Raw genomic sequence first — 19,603 nt, 5'->3', positions numbered from 1 at the left:
TACGTAAAGTTACTTAACACTTGTCAATTCACAGTGAATAAGATGTTCAGTTGAATGCTGTTCAGCACACTTCTGACATTTATCGAAATACGTACAACGAACATCAAGCCGCACATACCACTTGTCACTTCAAAACTAAATTGCGAACTCCCGTAAATACGCCTCAGCAACATCTTCAATGTCGGTGACATCTTTTAGGCTAGCAATAGCGTTTGGCAATTGATTCTACATTTCTATCGCATCCGGAAAAAACGAGTATCGAAATGTATCACTGCTGGTACGGTACGGCTTTATGACATAGTAATGGGTTACAAGGAGAGAACGAAGTACTTTTTAATCAAGGGAGCTTAGTCATATAGGTGGCAGGATCAATAGATGTTTATTTTGAGGCATGTACAAAAGGCCTCGAGTGGCATTTTTCAAGTTGTAGTCTGAGCTTGTAAACGGCTTGTAGTCTGAGCTTGTTCGTGTTTTAATATAGCTACTGAGTAATAAAGCTCGCTGGTCTTTCATCTTCACATAGTGCAAGGGCTCTGAATTTTTTTTTTTTTTCGTTTTCGTTGTCAGAGTCTGAGACTATTTGGAGTGCACGCGTGATATGCCATGTGAAGCAGACTATACTGGATTTTTTTTTCATTTTTATTTCCTTAAAGACCCCCTGCAGGGGGTTTTACATAAGGGGTGGGTTAAACGTGAAAAAGTAAAACATTTTTTTTTTCATGATGACAGGTGGGATGTAACTTTTTCTAGGAAGGTTGATGGACAGGTGATGGCTATAATTTCATGGGGAAGGTCGTTCCAGTCGCTTGCTGTTCGGAGGAAAAATGACTGGGAAAATGTAGTCGTACGGGCACGTCGGCGTGAGACTTTCAGCGGATGACCAATTCGGCGAGACGTGCGTGATGGCGGTGCGCAGATGTATGGCTGCTGTCTGAGCTGGGAATAATAAAATTTGTGAAATAGGCACAGGCTAGAAATACGGCGACGGAGGGAAAGACTGCATAATTGGGAATGTAGCTTGAGAGATGAAACACTGAGTCATTACACTGAGACAATGAGACAATGAGACAATGAGTCATTATAATCGTTTGGTTGTGCGTCTGTATTTTGGATTTCGATCAACAGGCAGTGAGGCTCCGCCAATCTAGCTTACGGTTTCTTTTGCTTGCAGAATTAATTCTCTAAACTTAGCGTCTATACAGGGAGGCATACGTGCGGTACACGTCTCGTACATTTGCATCATTGAAAAGTAAGTGCTTGTAGCGACAAATTTATTAGTGTGCATTGTTGAGGCAGAGAAGCCTAATCCTCCTGTTGCATGTTTCGGTGCGACGTTTATATAACTACGTGAATCTGAAGCCTATAGCAGAATGCCAGAAACTTGTAAGCTACGCAACGTTCATGCTCATCTAAATTTCAGTGATTGCACGTGCGGTTGGTGCATATTTCACGTGCATGTTTCCCATTCTGCCTTTTTTGGTTAAGTAAAATTACGAGGGAGAAGAAGTCGGCCACTATATAATAATGCCATTGTTGCTCAAAGCTTTTACTTTAAACACCGCCTTTCCTGCGTACAACATTCTTTCCAGCATAACATATGCATTATAGGCTAATGAGATTAACTCCTGCAGTGTAAATGATTACTGCTGCGGCTTATATCTTAAATGACTTCGAGGCAGCAACGAGAGCCGTACTTGGGACTTAGGCACTTGACGAGTAGACGGTTACTTGAGAAAAAAAAAAAACTCCATCTGGGTGGGGGCACGAATGCGCATTATACAAGAGTGTACAAGAATTGAAATTTGGGCGAGGGTGTAAGAATTCGTACTTGACTTAAAGCGCAAATAAACGAGGGAACGAGGGAACAAGAGGGAAAATCAGACAGGACTAGTGCCATTTCCTTAGCACTCGTCTTGTCGGGTTTTCCTTCTTGTGTCCTCGTTTATTCGCACTTTGAGTCAAGTATAAGAGACTCGCAGATGGTCTTGTCTTGCAGAAAGGCCTGGAGTTTATAAACACAGTGAATTTCCGTTGATCTGCTTCAGGGTAATTCGATTTTCGTGGTTAATTCGATCCCGATGGAAGGTCCCGGCTCGCGCCCATGGATTTCGATGGGCTCAAACCTTTATTATTTATATCATATAATTGGCTTCCACCGTATAATTCGAACATGACCAGTCAGCAAGCACGCGCCTGACTCCTAAGGGGACCCCGATGGCGATTCCATTAGTGGCAGCGTCTGTCTCGGCGGAGCTTAGGGGACAGTGAATGCGTTGAACACATGTCATCTCTCGTCGAAGACACCTTTTTTCGGCCCTCCCTAGGATAAATTTCAAGCAATAATCGTAGCTAAACATGTATTATGGCGCTATTTACATGATTCTAACCCGCGCCTCCTTTTTCTTAAAAGAAAATTGGGCCGAAAATTGCCAGCGGTGCAATCGGACACGAAACGGAAAGCGCCTCCGCCGCGGTCGTATGCTTTACCGCATAAGTTATATGTAATAAAGCAGAGCTGACTTTAAAGTTATGTGGCGAAGCTCACTTTAGAAAACCGACCGCCACTGCGGAACACATTTTTCTTCTAGAAAATCGGATGCGCGTTTAGATTTCTATTTCATTTAGAACCTTTAATGTCATTCCTTCGTTAATTTTCTACTTTGAACACATTGAAAGGGGGGGGGGGGGGGGCAGTGTGATTTGGGAACGCGATAGAATCGGACAAATACCGCCAAATGAATCAGCAGTGTGTTCTGGCGTTCTTTCTGCATCTTGTTTAATTCGACCCGACTGGTAATTCGATCACTTTTGTCGGTCCCGTCATGGTCAAATTAATGGAAGTCGACAGTAATATTATTCGCGTATCGCAAGTGACTGAGACGTGTACATCGGTTGGTTTTTAGCATTAAACGTCCCAAAGCAACAGCCATAGTAGCCAATGAGCAATATATAGCTAATTAGACATAGTACTGGAGGGCTCCGGGTTCACTTTCACCACGTTGGGTAACTTGCACCGATATTGAAGTGAATTGAGTTAAAATCTCAGTAACGAAGCGTTTTACCATTCAGCCTCTAGAATGCGACAGCCGCGCCAGAACACCAGTCCTCCCAACTCCTGGTTCGTGTCCACCATGGGAGATCGGCCAAGACTCAGGTGGATGAGGCTAAACAAATATCAGTATTAAAACTGACCTTCAAATTTCTAAACAAAACTGATAAATTCAATGTGACGGATGCACGAACTGCAGTTGGGTATACTAACCTACAATCTGAAGCAGACTGCCCACTGCGTTAACGTGCAATTACGGCACATTTTGCTCAATTTCCGTTTTAGTGCGTCAGGCGCAGTTCAATGACATTCATGTATTGGGCAGCATACGTGTATGCTGCTTGAAAACCTTCGCCAGGTGGCTTTTAAGTGCGGCTCACAGCAACGCTTATTTAATGAAAAGTGGCGGCAGGCGTTGGCATGTACGGAAACTATACACATCCCACCACAAGTTCAACGGCCTTTCTTGTTTGGCGTGCGCGTGCGCGTGTGCGCCTTCGGCAGGAAGACAGCGGTGCGCAGCGTCTCTTCCTCGGTGTTGTCCGTCAGCCGGAACGTCGTGGCCGGCTCGTCCTCTTGGCTGGTGGACTGCGTCGCAGCCATGGCCGCGACCCGCCTGGCCCGGCGCGCTTCAGGACTCGACTCCACGCGCTCACGGACCTATCACCGCGTTGATAATGCAGGAGACACAGTTTTAGCCTGGCATACATACGCCACCGCTACTGTATTACTGCGCCAGCAAGGGGTAGCCAGAGTTATTATCCGTGAGGCTGTATTCAAGTGTAGCGTTTAAAAAATTCCTAGAGAAATATGCGACTGCGCTATCTGCAGTCACTGTGGCGGCGGCCGCGCAATTTTTATTAGGCTATTTCCGACTTCTTTTTATTAGAAGTGCGGTCGAGATAGTCGGGGATAAACCGCAGGATCACAAGGTGTCCCCACCAACGCTACCGTACAGTTAAATGGACGTAATACTATGACAAATAGGTCGAAACCGTTTAAGGAAAATTTTAACAATTTCAGTTCAGGTTAATGATGAGATAAAGCTGCTTCATAAAGTTGCTAGGGTCGTATCAAGTGCACTGCTTACAAAGCAAAGTTTTTGCCCATGTCTTTCGAATGCACGAGGTAAGACATAACTCTTGTCACTGTTCGCTACTCGTCTGAGACACTCTTCGCTGCTGTAGTGTTGCCACTTTGTGCTTTGCAATCTCCAAGTCGGGAGTCGCTCTCTTCGGGCGCTGGCTCCTGCTCGTATTGGACGACCTAGGCCTGACACTTGCGTTTGGTGTCCTATGGTCATGGCGAGTTCTGCGGGGATCTCGATCCTGAACAAGTGATTCGCACTGCTGAGAAAAAAACAGGGCCCAAGCGCTAAATCTGCTGCTTGTTCTCGTGCTTATGGTTTTTTTTTTTTTTGCTTATAATAAAATTTTATGCACAGTCCACTAAATGGGCTAAAAATGGTGGGTGTGCCCCACACAATCTCGTCGCTTTCAGGTTAAACTAAAATGCTTTACTTCCTGTAGTGTCCACCATGATCTCGAGTATCATTATGCTGAGGCCACCTTCTTAGCTATCACATTCGCGCAACACCGCGTGATTCACGAATAAAATTGTTCCCTTACAACTGAAACGGGCCTTTTTCGTAATCAAAAGTTTGATGGAAAGGCACTAGCGCAAGAAAAAAGCATACAAAAGAGAAGCTGTGCCACTGACTAAATAAATTATCTATTTGGAGCTTCAGGTTGTATGTAGAACACATATTGGGGATTATAAAACACGGTTCAGTGCAGAAAACGAAATGTCCAACATCGTATACTGACTTGCTATATCAACAAGAGATCTTTTTTTTTTTTTTTGTAGGGAATACTCTGAATTTTTAGACGTTTGTGAGGCTTGTGATGTCAGAACACAGAATACCCCGGCTTTAAGTCGAATCTAAGGTGCACTGTGTTGGCCAAAAAATATCCCGTCATGTTCTGAAGGTCTCGTCATTTCCAGCACCCTAAAACTCCCATCGACGAAACTGTTGATCAAGGATTCGCCTCCATTACTGACGCCGATTCCCTCGCTGTATGTAATGAGGCAACGGTTGACGTTTCCCGCACTTGTACTGCGTTGCACATATCAGCTCTATTTGTAATTCTTGTAATGCCAACATGTGTAAAGGACATAGTATTTGTAATGAACTGCAGACCCCTGCACTTGCTTTCTCACTTCTTCAAGACTTAGTTTTGATATTTTATTCGTTTAAGCTTTGCACTTTGTCTACCATATACTTGAAACTCAGATCCCAGAACTTTGGCAGTGCAACTTCTACAACCTACAGCCAGCCCAACCTATTGGAAGGGCACTAGGCTACCGCTTTGCACGCGTGAACATCAGGCAGCGAGGATCTCAAAGTAAACATTCAGGACCACCTGAAACCTTTTGAGCTGATTATAGATGAAATCGTAGGACATCAAACATGGCTAAGTTAAACTGGGTTATCTAAGTAAGAGTGCACCTGGAAGAAGGACGCCACAGCCAGCGCGACGATGACCACGAAAGCGACTGAGAATATCACCACCGGGTTGGGACCCGGTCTTCGGCGGTGGTCCAAGATGGGCCACGGTGGAGAAGGAGGCGCCGGTGGCTCGGACGACGTCGGTTTCGGTGCAACTTCAGATTTGGCGGCCTTGGGCTTCTTCTTCTTCCTACGGGCCTTGTGTAGGGGTGGCGGCGGCAGCTGTGGCGGCGGCGGCAGTCGCTGCTGGTGCAAGGCCAGCGCTGCAGCCGGTGGCAGCGGCAGTCTGCCGTGTATCGCTGTCATTGGGTCGGTCAGGTCTCGGTGGACCTCGGTCGGTTGGCGGCTGCCAGTCTAGCAGCAGGCATGCTGATTCTTGCTTGGTCCCATCCGAGATATTCTCACATACCCACTACTGAAACTGGCGAAGAAGCCGGTGGTCAAAATGAATAAAATTGGCGGTCACTTCATTTCTGAACCAATCTGGACGGCCGCAGAAGCTGATAAGCTGGTGAGTGCTACAGGAACAACAAAAGAAATCACAAAGAGCTTTGGAAGTAAAACGCGGTTGACAAGACGACTGGAAAGGCGCAGTTGGTGGCTTTTATGGTGCTTCTTTGGTGGTCGCTTTTATGGTGCGTCTCCATCTTTCTGAACCTTTTTTCAATTAGAAAACTCGAGCCAAGTTGAAAGATAACAGTTTACTCAATCAGCACGTCCCAATGCGATTCCATCTCGCTGAGACGATGAGTGCGGTCACAGTGGTCCTTGTTCGTTTCTAAGGCCCTAGCAGACTGCCAGCCGGACGTTCCGTTTGGCCGTACCTCACTCGGTCGGTACAGACTTTGCCGCTGATGAAGAGTTTTCTCACAATGGTTTCAGGGTGGCTTGTCGTGAAACACCGCTAAACCACATGCTGCCCTGTGGCTTGAAACTGAAATTGACACTTTAAGAATTCTTAAACCACTAGGTTTTCAGGGCCGACGGCCAAGAGCATGGAGTTGTTAAATATAAGAAACTGTAGGGCCAAGGGTGCGTTTATGGGTTAATAAATATTTATTAGCAACCAGCACTGAAACATCGCTTACCAACAGCCGCGCCGTAGTGCACATTCTCGCAAGCAGAGGTAACTGTTTCCAATATCCCATTCACTTCGCGCTCGCAAATTGACAGCTGTTTTAGAGGCACCTGGATCTAGCTTCTCACCACACTGGGCGCCTGCATGCTAGAAGTCGCGAGCGCATGCACTCTTCGCAACGCGCATGGCCATGGGCATAGTTTGCCTGGACACATTGGGCTAAAGGAAACGTTAATGCAGGTACGCGTACGTTATCCTTCAAAATTTGTGTGGCCTCCTTGCGGCACGGCGTCAGCACGTTTGAGTCGCAAACTCAACTGCTGTAGTGCGTACCGACCAGCGCTGGTTCTTCATAGAAACTTCCTGGCGCGTTCGTGCGTTTGAGAACGTCAGTGAGCGCTTCAATCGTTTAAAGACGCGAGCTGTCACGGGGAAAAGAGTCCTGAAAGGGTCAGTATTGTGTTCAGAACATGTGCAATGGCATGACATACATAGGACATAAAGACACAATACGGACGCAACAAGCGTTTGTGGAGCTTCTACTCCACAGTCTCTGCATTTCGAATAAGGCGCGCACAAAAAGTAACATGTGACTAACGTCCCTATTTATATTGTGTCATTGTAAATATTAAAATTAGGTGCTTTGACATGTTCTTGCGTTCGTGTATGTTAATGATTGTAATCGCTACGGGGTGCGAGGTATCAGCAGTGAAATAGAACGTATGATAGCGTGCGCTGCCTGAAGCCACGTCAATCGTAGCCAGTGACACGTGGAGCCAACTACGTACTGTAGGCCGACTGAAAGTTGAGTAGGTTATAATTCATAGTATTCAATATTCACAGTATACTTTTCGAATGGCATGTGTGCAAACACGGCTACAAGCAGAACGAAAATGGCGTTGATGCTGTCCGTTTTGTTTTACACGTTTCCTTGTTTGCACCCCTGCTATTTAGCGCCATGTATATAGGCTACAGTGATATGATGTCACTGGACATGGCGGCCTTCGTCGTAGAAGGAAGGGGAGCACGACGAAGTCGGGCATCAAGCTGACGAAAAAGAAAGAGTATTCTACATGGTGTTCTTCCTTTCACCGGGAAACTGTTATGAGCTAGTTGCCCCAGGATCGTGTCCATCTGTGGACACAAAACTATCATCATCAGGACTGGCTCCAGCATCTTTGTCTTGTTCCACAGCTGGCTCGTTGGCGCCCCTCAGTGTTACCGCGCGAACGCGGTCGCGCCACTGCTCTCGTGTTCGTCGTCGTCATTAATTCATTAAATAATTAATTGGGAAACACAATGACGTAACCAATTTTACAGCGAAGCTGTTGAGGGCTAGTTCCCGCAGAATCGTGCCTTTCTGTAGACACAAAACTCCCCCTACGTAGGCCGAACCCGAAGACAGTGCAACGCCGGGCCAACCCGCGGTGGAAGTGCAGTTCGCCATTATGGGGCCCACATACACAGCTTCGCTGGTCATCCTGGACGCTGAATTTTTTTCAGAATAAACATAATTTTGAAGAATCGCCTATGGCGCATTAACGTATATGTAATCCTTCAGCTGAATCGCTCAAGGAGGCGGACACTACTTCTACGAGAAATGAAAATGCATAATTTACTAATTACAAACATTTTAGGTTCTGGTTGAACTTTAGAATTAGTTCTGCATGACTAGTGTTTACCTTATCTTTCTTTTTTTTTTTGCTCCTTCTACGTCCTCAATAAATGTTTCAACGATGCCATCACCAGGATTAGAATTCAGCGCATAGGTGTCCAGGACCTTAAGCTTGTGCATTCTATAGCGCTTCACACATCTATCTTATATTAAAAGCCTCCTCATTGTAATTCGCCCATCAGGATTCTACTTCAAGACCTCTTCTGTCGAAAAGAATGTGTCTATTGCTCGTCTCTGTGATATTCCTGCATTTAGGTTACAGTGATTAAAGATTTAAGTTCTTCCAACTCTACTCTTATGCGGAAATGCAGATACAATGAACCATGGTAATGTGTCCTCACGACTTCACTGCAAAGCCGAGAAGCTTTCCGCACCCCTCAATATGCGTTTTGGTCTGACGCTGCGAGTCTTGGATATCAGCATAATCCGAGCGAGGACACTGCAGCAGCGAAGAATAGTACGTTTTTTATCCTAATAGGCTTTATTAATTGCGCCGCAAAAATAACTTCAAAGGGTCAGTCCCTACCAGTCTTGCGGTACGATTTTTTCCTCGTTGTTTTCTTTTTTCTTCTTCCTCTTTTTTTTCTTCTTCTCATCATTCGTTTTCTCGTCCTCCTCCTTCTGCTTCTTCTCTTTCTTTTTCTTTTTCTTCTTCTTTTGGGTAGCAGTCGGTCCTTCGGTGGTTGTCGTGGGTTGAGTGTTGAGCGTGTTCTCCGGTACATTCTCTGTTGTAGTGACTTCCTTTGAAACCTTAGGGGGACGGATATCCACGCCAGTGGGCGGTGTTTTGTAGCAGTAACCGTCAAAGCACGTTCCATCTATGTCATCGCTGTACTAAAACGAAAGGAAAACAAGAATTATCCTGTTAGGCGTTAACATGATTTGTGCTTGCTGGCTTGCCTTTACAGCAGAAGAGAAATAATATTTTTAAAATACCTTACAAGGCCCCTACATGGGGCATTGAGTAAGGAGGGCATAGAACGAAGTAAGCACATACAATCTCGCAAAACAATATGAAGGTAGAGAAAAACACATCACCTGCGAAGTGGATAGCCTATATTGCGTTGAACCATGGTACTTCAAAGTATGCAAGGACTTTGGTTGAATTTAGACATAGCGAATGACGAATACAAACTATCGCGGCACGTTAATACATGTAGAGACAAATCGCAAAAGCCAAAAAACAATGACACCAAGCAGAGCATAGGGCAAATTATTTGTAGTTGTTCATTGAATTAAAGAAATGATAAACAACTGAAAATGAAAGTGGACGAGAAAACAGCGGGCCGCAGGTGGGATACAAATCCACGTCTTTGCATTACGCGTGCGATGCTCTTACCAATCCAGTTACCCAGCGCAGTTTTTCTATCCACATTCTGGGGTATTTATGTTTGTCTTCTAGAAATAACTCTGGGAGCGTTAGCCAGCGCCACCACTCACGGCGATGGCAATGGATGACGAACATCTTATCTACCGCAGGCGTCACGTAGTACGTTAACTTTTTGGGTGAAGGCAACCGGTATATAACCCACACATGCTACCTAAAGGCATCAAAGCTGCCGGATTCGACACCCTCGCTATGTAATGAACCAGAAGAAAGGAAACCAAGGGGCCCGCTTATTCTTAGTCAAATCGTAAGAAGCTAGCTTTATTCTCATTCGTTTTATATATATATATATATATATGCATGAACGAGACGACGAACTTCTTGCAAGATGTGTTTACCTAAAGTTTTCGGCTGTTGTACCACCAGCTTTCGTCGGAGTACAGTAACTGTTGAAAACGGTAACACATAGCGCGTGTGTGTGTGGGTGTTAAAACATTCTAAATCATCGCTTTATTCATTGTTCGAGATTGTTCTCAAACTCTTTCAAACAGAAGCTTCAGTCGTTTTGTTAGCGTCCTCTACATATTGAAAATGCTCTCCTTTAAGCTCTTGTTTCAGTCTTGGAGATAACCAGCTGTAGGGGATAATACACGAGGAGCACAGCAAGTCAGACATAATATAACATTGCCATTCCGTTTTTGTTAATTAGTGCTGCATGCCCACTGCTGTGCAGGTAGGAGCGCTGTCGTGGGGCAAAAGCCCACGACAACGCTCCCACCCTGAGTACTAACGACAGTTTTCTTCGAGCGTTCGCCATCGCAAGAACGATGTGGACGGCAACCGAAGTTCAAAAGAAAACAATGCAGCGAGCAGACAAAAATTCACACAAGGTGCTACGATAATGTAGAATGTGCGCCTAGCAAAATGTTTAGGTATTCTGCGCGTGGCAACTTTAAACATAAGACGTGAGTCTGTAAACATCATAGAGTTTCATACAATTATTCCAGGGAACTGTTGCACTGTGTATCCAGGAGCTGCAAAAATGGCGGTTTAGTCAGCATGGGAATGATGGTTACCACATAGAGTTTCTTAAACTTCGTCCTTATGAGTTCAAATGGCATTGTGACTTTTCGCAAACTGATCATTTTCAACAAAGTGCTACGTTATAGTAATCAAACGAACAGTAATAAGATTTAACAGGTATTGCTGAATGGGCGAGTTGGTGCATCATATTCTTGTCTCGCTTTAGCATAACTCAGTTTGAGTATGAAGGGACAGGGACAAGCGACAGGATGAGCGCTTATCATGTCACCTGTCCCTGTCCCTTCATACTCAAACTGAGTTGCGCTAAAGCGAGACATTTGTAGGATTATTAGACGGCACGGTTCCAACACAATATATATCTAGCCCAGAAGCCAGATATTGAAACATTTACGTAATGAATACATATGTCTGCATACGAATGCATAAGCGGCATATAAGAACCTTAAGAATTTCTCGGGGGCAAGCCAACACTTTTGGATTTAACTACATCGACAAGTGCAACCACTGCGGTTTGTCGCGATCATGCGTGTCCTCAGAGCCTTATTGCCTTCTGCGTTTAATATAAATTGCTTCGACATTACGACGAATGAAGGCAGCCAAAGCGTAACAAACAAAACTGCAAGAACATCTGAAGCATTGAATTGAATTCTCGGGTTTCACGTGCCAAAACCACGATTTGATTATGAGGCACGCCGTAGTGGGGAACTCCGGATTAATTTTGGCCACCTGGGGATCTTTAACGCGCGCAATGCACTGGACGTGACCGTTTTTGAATTTCACCCCCATCGAAGTGCGGCCGGAATTTGATCTCGCTACCACATGCTTAGTTGCGAAACACCACTGCCGCTTAGCCACCGCGTCGGGAAACGTCTGAAGCCACAAGCACGAAGTTCAAACAAATCTATGTACTAGCCATCATGCACACGGTGGCTGAACGGCCACAGTGCCAGTGTTCGCTCGAGTAATTATTGTAGGAAACACTGTGGTAAAGATGGCCCAAGTGGTCAATGGCTGTGTTATATGTGACAGCTACACGTAGTACAGCCAACTGTGTGGCACTGGTAGATCTCTTGTGACTAGGCTTCGCAGAAATAATTACACCTTTTTATAGAATCCACGCAGCTGTAGCAGATGAATCAGTTGTTACAGAGCCGTCAGTGTACATGTGACAACGTTGATCAAAGCAGTATGAAATTTGTTTTAGCATAGAATACTTTAGGGCTCGCATGGGCTGAGAACTTCAAAGCAGTAAGTACAGGCATCAGAGGGGTTTTGGTACTCAGGCAGGATCAGGTCAATTTCTTTAGCATCCGCTTACCTAAGACATTGGTTATTTGCACATCAAGGTATGTGGTATGCAGCACAGCACAGCTCTGCAGCTACTGCCCTCTCACTGCTGAGTAGTAGTCAAGGCACTTAAAGACTGCGCTGCTGGTTCGGTACATAACTTTACAGACCAACTGAAGATACCGTTCTCTAGGAGCGGCGAGCAGCTCTTTTGATTTACATGCCTCTCTCAGCGAGCTCTCTAGACCGACACAAAGCAATAACAAGAGATATTTGAACTTTCCATCCGATGTGCGAGATTCTCATGCCATGTGGCCTTAGCAGGCGCGATCGAGCATGTTTACAGCGCTTTTGCCTGATGTAGAAAATACTACATACTTCCTGTTAAAAATTAAACAGATCAGATCACCACTGTACGCTGCGATGAAACGTACAGAAACATAAAGCACACTTAGTCAGCGCTTGTAGCATGTTCACATTAAAAAGAGCAACCCCAATGTTTGTGCTGAATGTTCACCAGAGGCTGCCATGCCTTGAGGTACGGCATGTAGTTGGCTCATGGACTAACACTGCGTGAGCGCCTCTATCAACGAGGGCCACTTCAAACCTTCCTTCAACACAGCGGTGTCAAGGAGGTACTGTCTGTCTGTCTGTCTGTCTGTCTGTCTGTCTGTCTGTCTGTCTGTCTGTCTGTCTGTCTGTCTGTCTGTCTGTCTGTCTCTGTCTGTCTGTCTGTCTGTCTGTCTGTCTGTCTACTGTATGTATGTATGTATGTATGTATGTATGTATGTACGCCGTGGTGGTTTAGGTGTTATGTGTGACGTGTGCTAAGCATATCATTTCATTTAATCATATGTATATGGAGCAGCATGCTGGGCGCGCCACCAAGCTAATCTCTCCAGGAGTCATTAGAGAGCTCTCTCGCTCTCTCTCTCTCTTAACTACGATTCCTGTTCAGGAAAAAACAAATTAGCGTTAGTTTTAGTTCCCTCTTCGCACGTGTGCCGAAAAGTAATATTATTTTTTTAAATCACCTGTGACCTACAGCGCTATCTTTTCGCTACACAGGTGGGTTACTTGAATAGGCTTGCATTATTTGGATGACACAATGTTAAGGTAGGGAATTACTAACTTGAACTAATCAAGTATTTTACTCTTCACGTGAGGGTGGACATTTTAATTGCGGAAGCTGGGAAAGGAAGTATTAAAGTCATTAAAGTATTAAGTCATCATTAAAACAAAAAAGACAGACAAATACTTATTATAGAAACAAAAAACACGCACACTGGGCCTCTCGTGAGTCCAGACCCCCTGTCCAACCTTACGCGCCATTTGGATCGGTCACGACAGTGCGTAGGTTCATAGAAGCTACAGATATTACACACGATTTATCGGAGACATTTTTACACAACATGAATATTCTACTAATATAATTGTAGCGAATAATGACACCGAAACTCACTCCCGACACCAAAGCTTAAATGAAGCCTTTTACAGGGACACATAAGAAATGTACAAAATAATCTTCACATAAGCATAAAACGCGAACAAAGGCAGCTACTGCGGGAATCGAGATTTGCTCGCACTATCATTGCAGCTCAGCGCGTCAAATTTCAAGCCGCATTGGTGCGGGGTTATACTGTAGCACCTAAGCGCATCCCAAAGATGCACTCATGCAAAGCGAACTTACAGTATTGCTCACTTACCCAGCATTGCGTTCCATTAAAGAAAAAGCCCATGACCCATCCATTTCCATTCCGGCAGAAGTAAACACAGCGGTTCCAGCTGCTGTCCTGCAGATATAAATTTATCTGTACTCGAAAATGGCGCCTTACTTCTGTGCATAAGGTATCACAGATTAATTCCCAGAAAAATCATACTGATTGGTATGACACTTTCTACACGAATAACAGCGCACTGCGAAATCTAAACAACAGAGACGTCTACAGGAAGATGCAGATTTTAAGTGATTGGCAGTGATCGAACAAGGAAACCCTCAGGAGCCACTCTTTCGGCAAGGGGTCTTGTCGGCCTGACGAAGACCGTCTCCTTTGTGGGAGATACGTAGTTCTCCTCCGTACTCTTGGGACAAAGGAACGACAACACAGTAGTGCAAACAATCACAAGGGCATTTATTGCACCTTTCATAGATCAATGCCTGCTAGCCAGCCGAGTTGCTATCCCCAAAACATGCCGATGGGCGCGCGACAAATCTAGAAGTCCGACTCACCGCGAGCGAGCGAATATGTTCGCCCCATGCTGGATCCCAACGCCTGGTCGTTCGCGTGTTCGGTCACGCCAACGGAGGCGCGCTCGAAGGCCGCCACGCGAGGCGGTCTCGCAGAAGCATGGGTCGCCGCGCGCGCGTGGGACGTCCACGCCGTCCGCCCGACCCGCCGGGAAAAAGGGTCGCTCCACCCGCGGCACGGCACGTCCGTGCTGCTTGCTGTCTCCAACCCAAGAGGCCAAGCGCCTTCCCTTTCGGCGCCCGAGTAACCCCGCCGCGACAGTCGCGCCATCTCTCGCACCGCGCTTGTACCACGCCGCGGGCGCCAGGCCACGCGAGCCGTGCGGGAAAACAGCATATCAGGGGATGCGCTATGCGGGAAAAACATCAGGGGACGCGCGAGAGTCGCGCATCCCCACACCTTGTCGAAACTGAAGAGCTGCTTACAGTAGGTACCGCTACTACTACTACTAGTTAGCTACAACATCACTAACTACTACTACTACTACTACTACTACTACTACTACTACTACTACTACTACTGGTTCGCAAAAAGCTATAGGGAAACTGATAGAAATCGGCTGTTGACATTGGTTAACACTGGTGGACGCTAGCAGTTTTCCATACGCAAGCAAAACTTCACCGATGATTATCACATTCCCTAATTCGAAATTTGATCACCGCTCTATACGTGTTTTTATTTCACGATATAATGAGGTAAAGAATTTGAGAGACACATGTAAGTCAGCAATCGTCGAAAATCTGATCTGCGAGTCAACCGCGTCGGCTTTTATACATGATACGTCGAATGTTCCAGTGTAATTGCTGGTGCCGCTTGGCTTCCAGAAAGTACTACACAATTCGCTTCGCACATACAATCAGATTGCAAAACAACCTCAAACCATGACAGTCTAAACAAGCGAGAGCGAGAGCTGATGCGAGCAGACGATAGTACAAAACTAGCAGTCCGGCTGAGACCAGATACCAGTACACATCGAGCGGTCGTGCAAATCCCTATGAAACCAGTTTCCCGCGCAGACGTCACTGAAGGGGCCGTTCTCATTGGTGTGCGCCGTTCGCGGCTCGCGTCTTTCATCTGCCGCTCCGCGTTCGTTCCTTCATCTTTCGCTGTTGTGCTCGTTCGCTCGGTTACGCCGCCGATGCCGACGCTCGCCGCAGGACCGGGTCATTAAGAGCTGGGCTCAAAAATATAATTATGCAAAGAACAAGGAAATATAGGTGGCTACACTGGCACGAAGACGCTGACTTAAGTCTTGATAATGGCAGTATAGGGATGTCATGTGGGCTAAGGGTAGGAATTGTTTGAAACGCCGGCGGGGTTGACTGGTCAGCACTTGGCCAAATAAAACCACGCGCGATGTTTTGCTTGTTTGAAGACGTATTCAAGATACTTATATTCTGCACAGCAGGCAAAGTGAGTCAACAGCAGAGCTACGTCCTTACAGTTTAAGCAAAGGCGAAGAAAAAGAACTTGACAAAGATAAAATCAGCAACTGCTTTAAAAGGTCCGACTGCTCGGCTAGTTGGTCTTGCATTATAGGAACGGTATGTTAGCTCAACTAGCCGAGACACAAACATATAGACAAAAAAAAATAAAAGAACTACCGCTGTACATATTTATTCAGCCGACAACCAATCAGTCGTACCGCCCGTACTTGTCTAATTTGTGTTTGTCTGATCGTGATAGCATATCCCAGTTAGAAAGCAACTGCTTCAACTTTCCCTCAAGGGTAGAGCAGACGTATACGCTGTCGTAAACATTGTGGAATTCCCTTTCCCATGCAACGGCACTTGCACACGTGACTACTTTATAAAAGAATAAGAATGAATCCCTCCGCAGTAAAAAGACGTATTAGTTGTCTGTGTCTTTCAATAATAATAATAATAATAATAATAATAATAATAATAATAATAATAATAATAATAATACCTAGATATGCATAGATACGTCGATTAAGGAAAAACAATCCACAGCATCGCGGCTCGTCCCTCCTCTAAGAGTGGAAGGGCTGATTAATTTTTTGTTGTCATCACATTAAAGCTTGTCTCGAAAGTGGTCACACCACTGCGATTTAAAGGAAGCTTTCCTTGCCTCTTAAAGCTGACATTACTTTAGTGTCTATTGAGAAGTTTGAGAGTATGCAAGGTCACCAACTAGCCCAGCAGTTAACTCTTTTGAGGGAAGGCAACGTAAAAAGAAATATAAGCTCCGAACACAATATAGACGCGATATTTTCTAAAGTTTCACGTCATTTTCTTGTCCTTTTCTTTTTGCTATTACATTCTTAATTTATTGGATTTATTGGCATATATATATCTATATATACCTTGGTCATAGACCGGCAAGGGAACACTTCACAACGATATGTCAGTTAGCGTGCACCGAAATCCCATATACTCGAGTGCTCTTCCATACCGCAGGTATCAGACACTGTGCACTGTGCTCGGCGCTGTTCAGAATGGAAGCAACTGACTAGCGCCCTCTTAGGAGAACGTTCTTGGTACTTAGACAGTAACGCAGGTGAATTCATTTCTTAAATTGTTAATTTCTATCAAGAGCTGCCTTGCAAAGTCACTCATAACTGTGGCAGTGTGCTCGGTCAAATTTTTACTAAAAGTTTTTCTGAGACGTTTGTGAAGCGTTTTTTCTTTAGTCTACTAACTTTAAAAATCGCGATGCTAACCTGTGTATGGTAATCGATATTATTAAATGTCTTCTGTAAACTTTTAGATAGATTGAAAAGATTTTACCATTGTAGGGTCCCACGTCCTGTTGGGACACAGGGCCTCGTTCACTAATGGGTCAGCAACGGTGACAGGCACTGAAACATGCAATGACACAATGAAATATTACGCTTATAGCCAGTTCAGACTCTGCATTGTGCGAATATTTACCCCGCATTTTAGCGTTAATCGGCAGCCACGAGAAAGAAAGAACGAGGGAATAGGAGCAAAGCTTGGGAGGAACGAGATAAAAATCCTGCAGGAGCCATTTCAGGATGTCTGTACACGCTAATGTGATTAGTATTCGAGCAATGCAGCAGTACACCGTATCACTGAAGACACATTTATTTAAAAACTTTAGTGGTCATTCTAAGTCTTCCGATGCTTCGGCTGTTTGCGCTTACAGAGTCTTCCGGTATAGGTCAACGTTGCTATGACATTCGCTTGCCAAAGTTGGCCATAAGCATGCGGGTATGACAGTTATATACCAACGACGCCTGACAGTATGATGAGGAAGGCGTGACGACAACTGCATGATTCCAGACAGTATGTCAGCAGCACATTTCGCGGCAAGTTAGTGCAACCGTATATCCAAGGAAGGCCGAGCGCCAATTAATATGAACGCAACGCTGAGGCTGTACAGGACGCCCACAGAACTATCATTATCGTGAGCCTATTTTTATGTCCACTGCACGACGAAGGCCTCTCCCAAAGTTCTCCAATCACATCTGTCTTGGGCTAGCGGATTCGAACTTGCGCCTGCAAATTTTCTTATTTCGTCGCCTCAACTAATTTTCTGCCCTCTTCGACTACGCTTCTCTTCCCTTGGCACCTATTCCGTAACGCCAATGGTCCACCGGTTATCTACCCTACGCATTACATGGGCTGCCCCACTCAATTAGTTTATCTTAATGTCAACTGGAATACAAGGGGACCCCGACCATGACAAGTAAATTTACAGAATAAGGATGGGTGGGAGCGCATACGGCAGGCATTACCAAATACTGACTGGGAGCTTAACCATCTCGTTGAAAAGTGTACAATCATTGCATTCTACCGCTGTTAACATATCGGACAAAAACAAAGCTCGAGAACAAGTTAAGCAGCGCACAAACAGCGATGGAACGAAAAATGTTAGGCGCAAGGTTAAGAGACAGGAAGAGAGTAGTGTGGATCACAGAGAAACATGGATAGCCACAGAACTGTACGCAGCTAAAATAGCTGGAATCGGTGAACCAAACCTCCTTTCTGATCTCAGCTTTCTCTCCGTCTTAATTTGCACTCGTACTTACTTAATTACGAATACTTTGTGCCATGTACATAGAAATACCCTACAAACATGAGAAAAGGAACTCTGCTTTCTTACCAAAGGTAAACAAAAGGTAGAAGAATTTCATCATGCCAATCCCACCCTGCAAGCAGGGAGGCGTACTCCCCACTTCCATGGCGTATACTTTGCCCGCTTCACAGTCTGCGCAGTTGTGCTTTTATCCACGTTGTTCCTACTTTCCTTTAGGAACGACGTGACGTCAAATTTAAATTGAATTGATGGCTGGAGCAATAAACAAAGTAACTGGGAAAAGCCAGTTTGATGACGACTTCGCATGGACCTTCTTTAAACAAGGCGTTGCTGTCCGACGGCCACTGCCATTACCATTCATTGGCGTATTCTCTACGTTAGTTCTTTGCAGTGGAGCCCACGCGGTGTCCTTAAGTTCCATTACTTATCCGGCATACTGAGAGCTTGCTTATTTTCAGTACCTCCTTTCGAGACGTTCAAGTTTATTCGACGTTCTTCAGAGTACGAAGATATCTTGACATTAAACGCCTGTGTTCTGTCGTTGAAACGAGTCGCAACTACCGACTCAGGTGTTCTCTAAAGAATTTACTTCTTCGAGCTCTGCACACTACTATCCTATCAGCAATGATCCCCACGACGTTTGAAGCCGGCACCACGGGATCTTTTGCCTTGTTTATGTATCTTGGTGCAAGATAAAAAAAAATAGGAGCTAGCAATGTGGCATTTCTGCGGTGTCTTGCCATTTGGTACGTGAAAATGTGTCGATGCGGACAGATAGACAAAATGGTAATTGATGAAAGGTTGCAGGCAAAAGTGCATAGAATGTCATCGGCATGCAATAGAGCAGAAAAATAGAAGATGCATGACTCACATGTTAGCCGGTGTGCAACGATTTAATGCTTGCTACTAACTGAATTACAGCACTTGCAAAAAGTAAATTATTACCTCCACTTAAACACTGTCGATAATTTCGGAAACTGGAATATGAAACTGTTAACATGAACTCATTCTGCTTCCATATCAAGTTGTGATACTTCACCACTTCTTAAGTATAATTTGCTGCAGCTTCGGAAGCTGCAATAAATGTGCAGTGTAGTGGTTGGCACTATTTTATTGCGATAGAAATTATATGGACACTGCAGGCGCGTTTCTGCCATCGCCGTCGCCGTGCTGTTCCGTGTAAACTCCAAGGATGATAACACGTACACTGGGCGTCGTATGCTGTATGTGCGAGTGAAAGCATGCGAAGCTGAGCCGGCGAACGTGGCTCAATCTCGCGTGTACGAGCGAAGAAGGCGGGGTGGAAGCGCGCCCACTTCTCTCACGCCTGAGGCACGGGGTTGAGGCGAGGGAGGGGGGGGG

At 45.2% G+C, this 19,603-nt stretch overlaps 2 protein-coding genes across 2 annotated transcripts; both read right to left on the bottom strand.

The window, feature by feature from the left end:
- Positions 1 to 2,689: 2,689 nt before the first annotated feature.
- LOC129387914 (uncharacterized) lies at positions 2,690 to 6,106 on the bottom strand. The gene is made up of 2 exons (XM_055077679.2): positions 5,559 to 6,106; positions 2,690 to 3,709 (listed from the first exon to the last, which is right to left on the bottom strand). Exons 1-2 carry the CDS (start codon positions 5,862 to 5,864, stop codon positions 3,503 to 3,505), a joined length of 513 nt encoding a protein of 170 aa, XP_054933654.2. The 5' UTR covers positions 5,865 to 6,106; the 3' UTR covers positions 2,690 to 3,502.
- Positions 6,107 to 8,769: 2,663 nt separating this feature from the next.
- LOC126518234 (uncharacterized) lies at positions 8,770 to 18,427 on the bottom strand. The gene is made up of 4 exons (XM_050168079.3): positions 18,308 to 18,427; positions 16,969 to 17,039; positions 13,676 to 13,762; positions 8,770 to 9,145 (listed from the first exon to the last, which is right to left on the bottom strand). Exons 1-4 carry the CDS (start codon positions 18,384 to 18,386, stop codon positions 8,834 to 8,836), a joined length of 549 nt encoding a protein of 182 aa, XP_050024036.2. The 5' UTR covers positions 18,387 to 18,427; the 3' UTR covers positions 8,770 to 8,833.
- Between the last annotated feature and the right edge of the window lie 1,176 nt (positions 18,428 to 19,603).

The sequence above is a fragment of the Dermacentor andersoni genome, chromosome 3 (assembly GCF_023375885.2).
Source record: "Dermacentor andersoni chromosome 3, qqDerAnde1_hic_scaffold, whole genome shotgun sequence".
NCBI classification, from domain to species: domain Eukaryota; kingdom Metazoa; phylum Arthropoda; class Arachnida; order Ixodida; family Ixodidae; genus Dermacentor; species Dermacentor andersoni.
This window is presented reverse-complemented; position numbering and strand designations above follow the sequence as displayed.

Excerpts from the sequence above, each read along its gene's own strand:
- LOC129387914 (XM_055077679.2), bottom strand. The coding sequence starts at position 5,864 with ATGACAGCGATACACGGCAGACTGCCGCTGCCACCGGCTGCAGCGCTG. Across the intron at positions 3,710-5,558 it reads CTGTGGCGTCCTTCTTCCAG|GTCCGTGAGCGCGTGGAGTC; the intron begins GTGCACTCTTAC and ends ACGCGGTGATAG.
- LOC126518234 (XM_050168079.3), bottom strand. The coding sequence starts at position 18,386 with ATGGAAGTGGGGAGTACGCCTCCCTGCTTGCAGGGTGGGATTGGCATG. Across the intron at positions 17,040-18,307 it reads CTACCTTTTGTTTACCTTTG|TGCCTGTCACCGTTGCTGAC; the intron begins GTAAGAAAGCAG and ends TGCATGTTTCAG. Across the intron at positions 13,763-16,968 it reads GGACGTGGGACCCTACAATG|GACAGCAGCTGGAACCGCTG; the intron begins GTAAAATCTTTT and ends TTATATCTGCAG.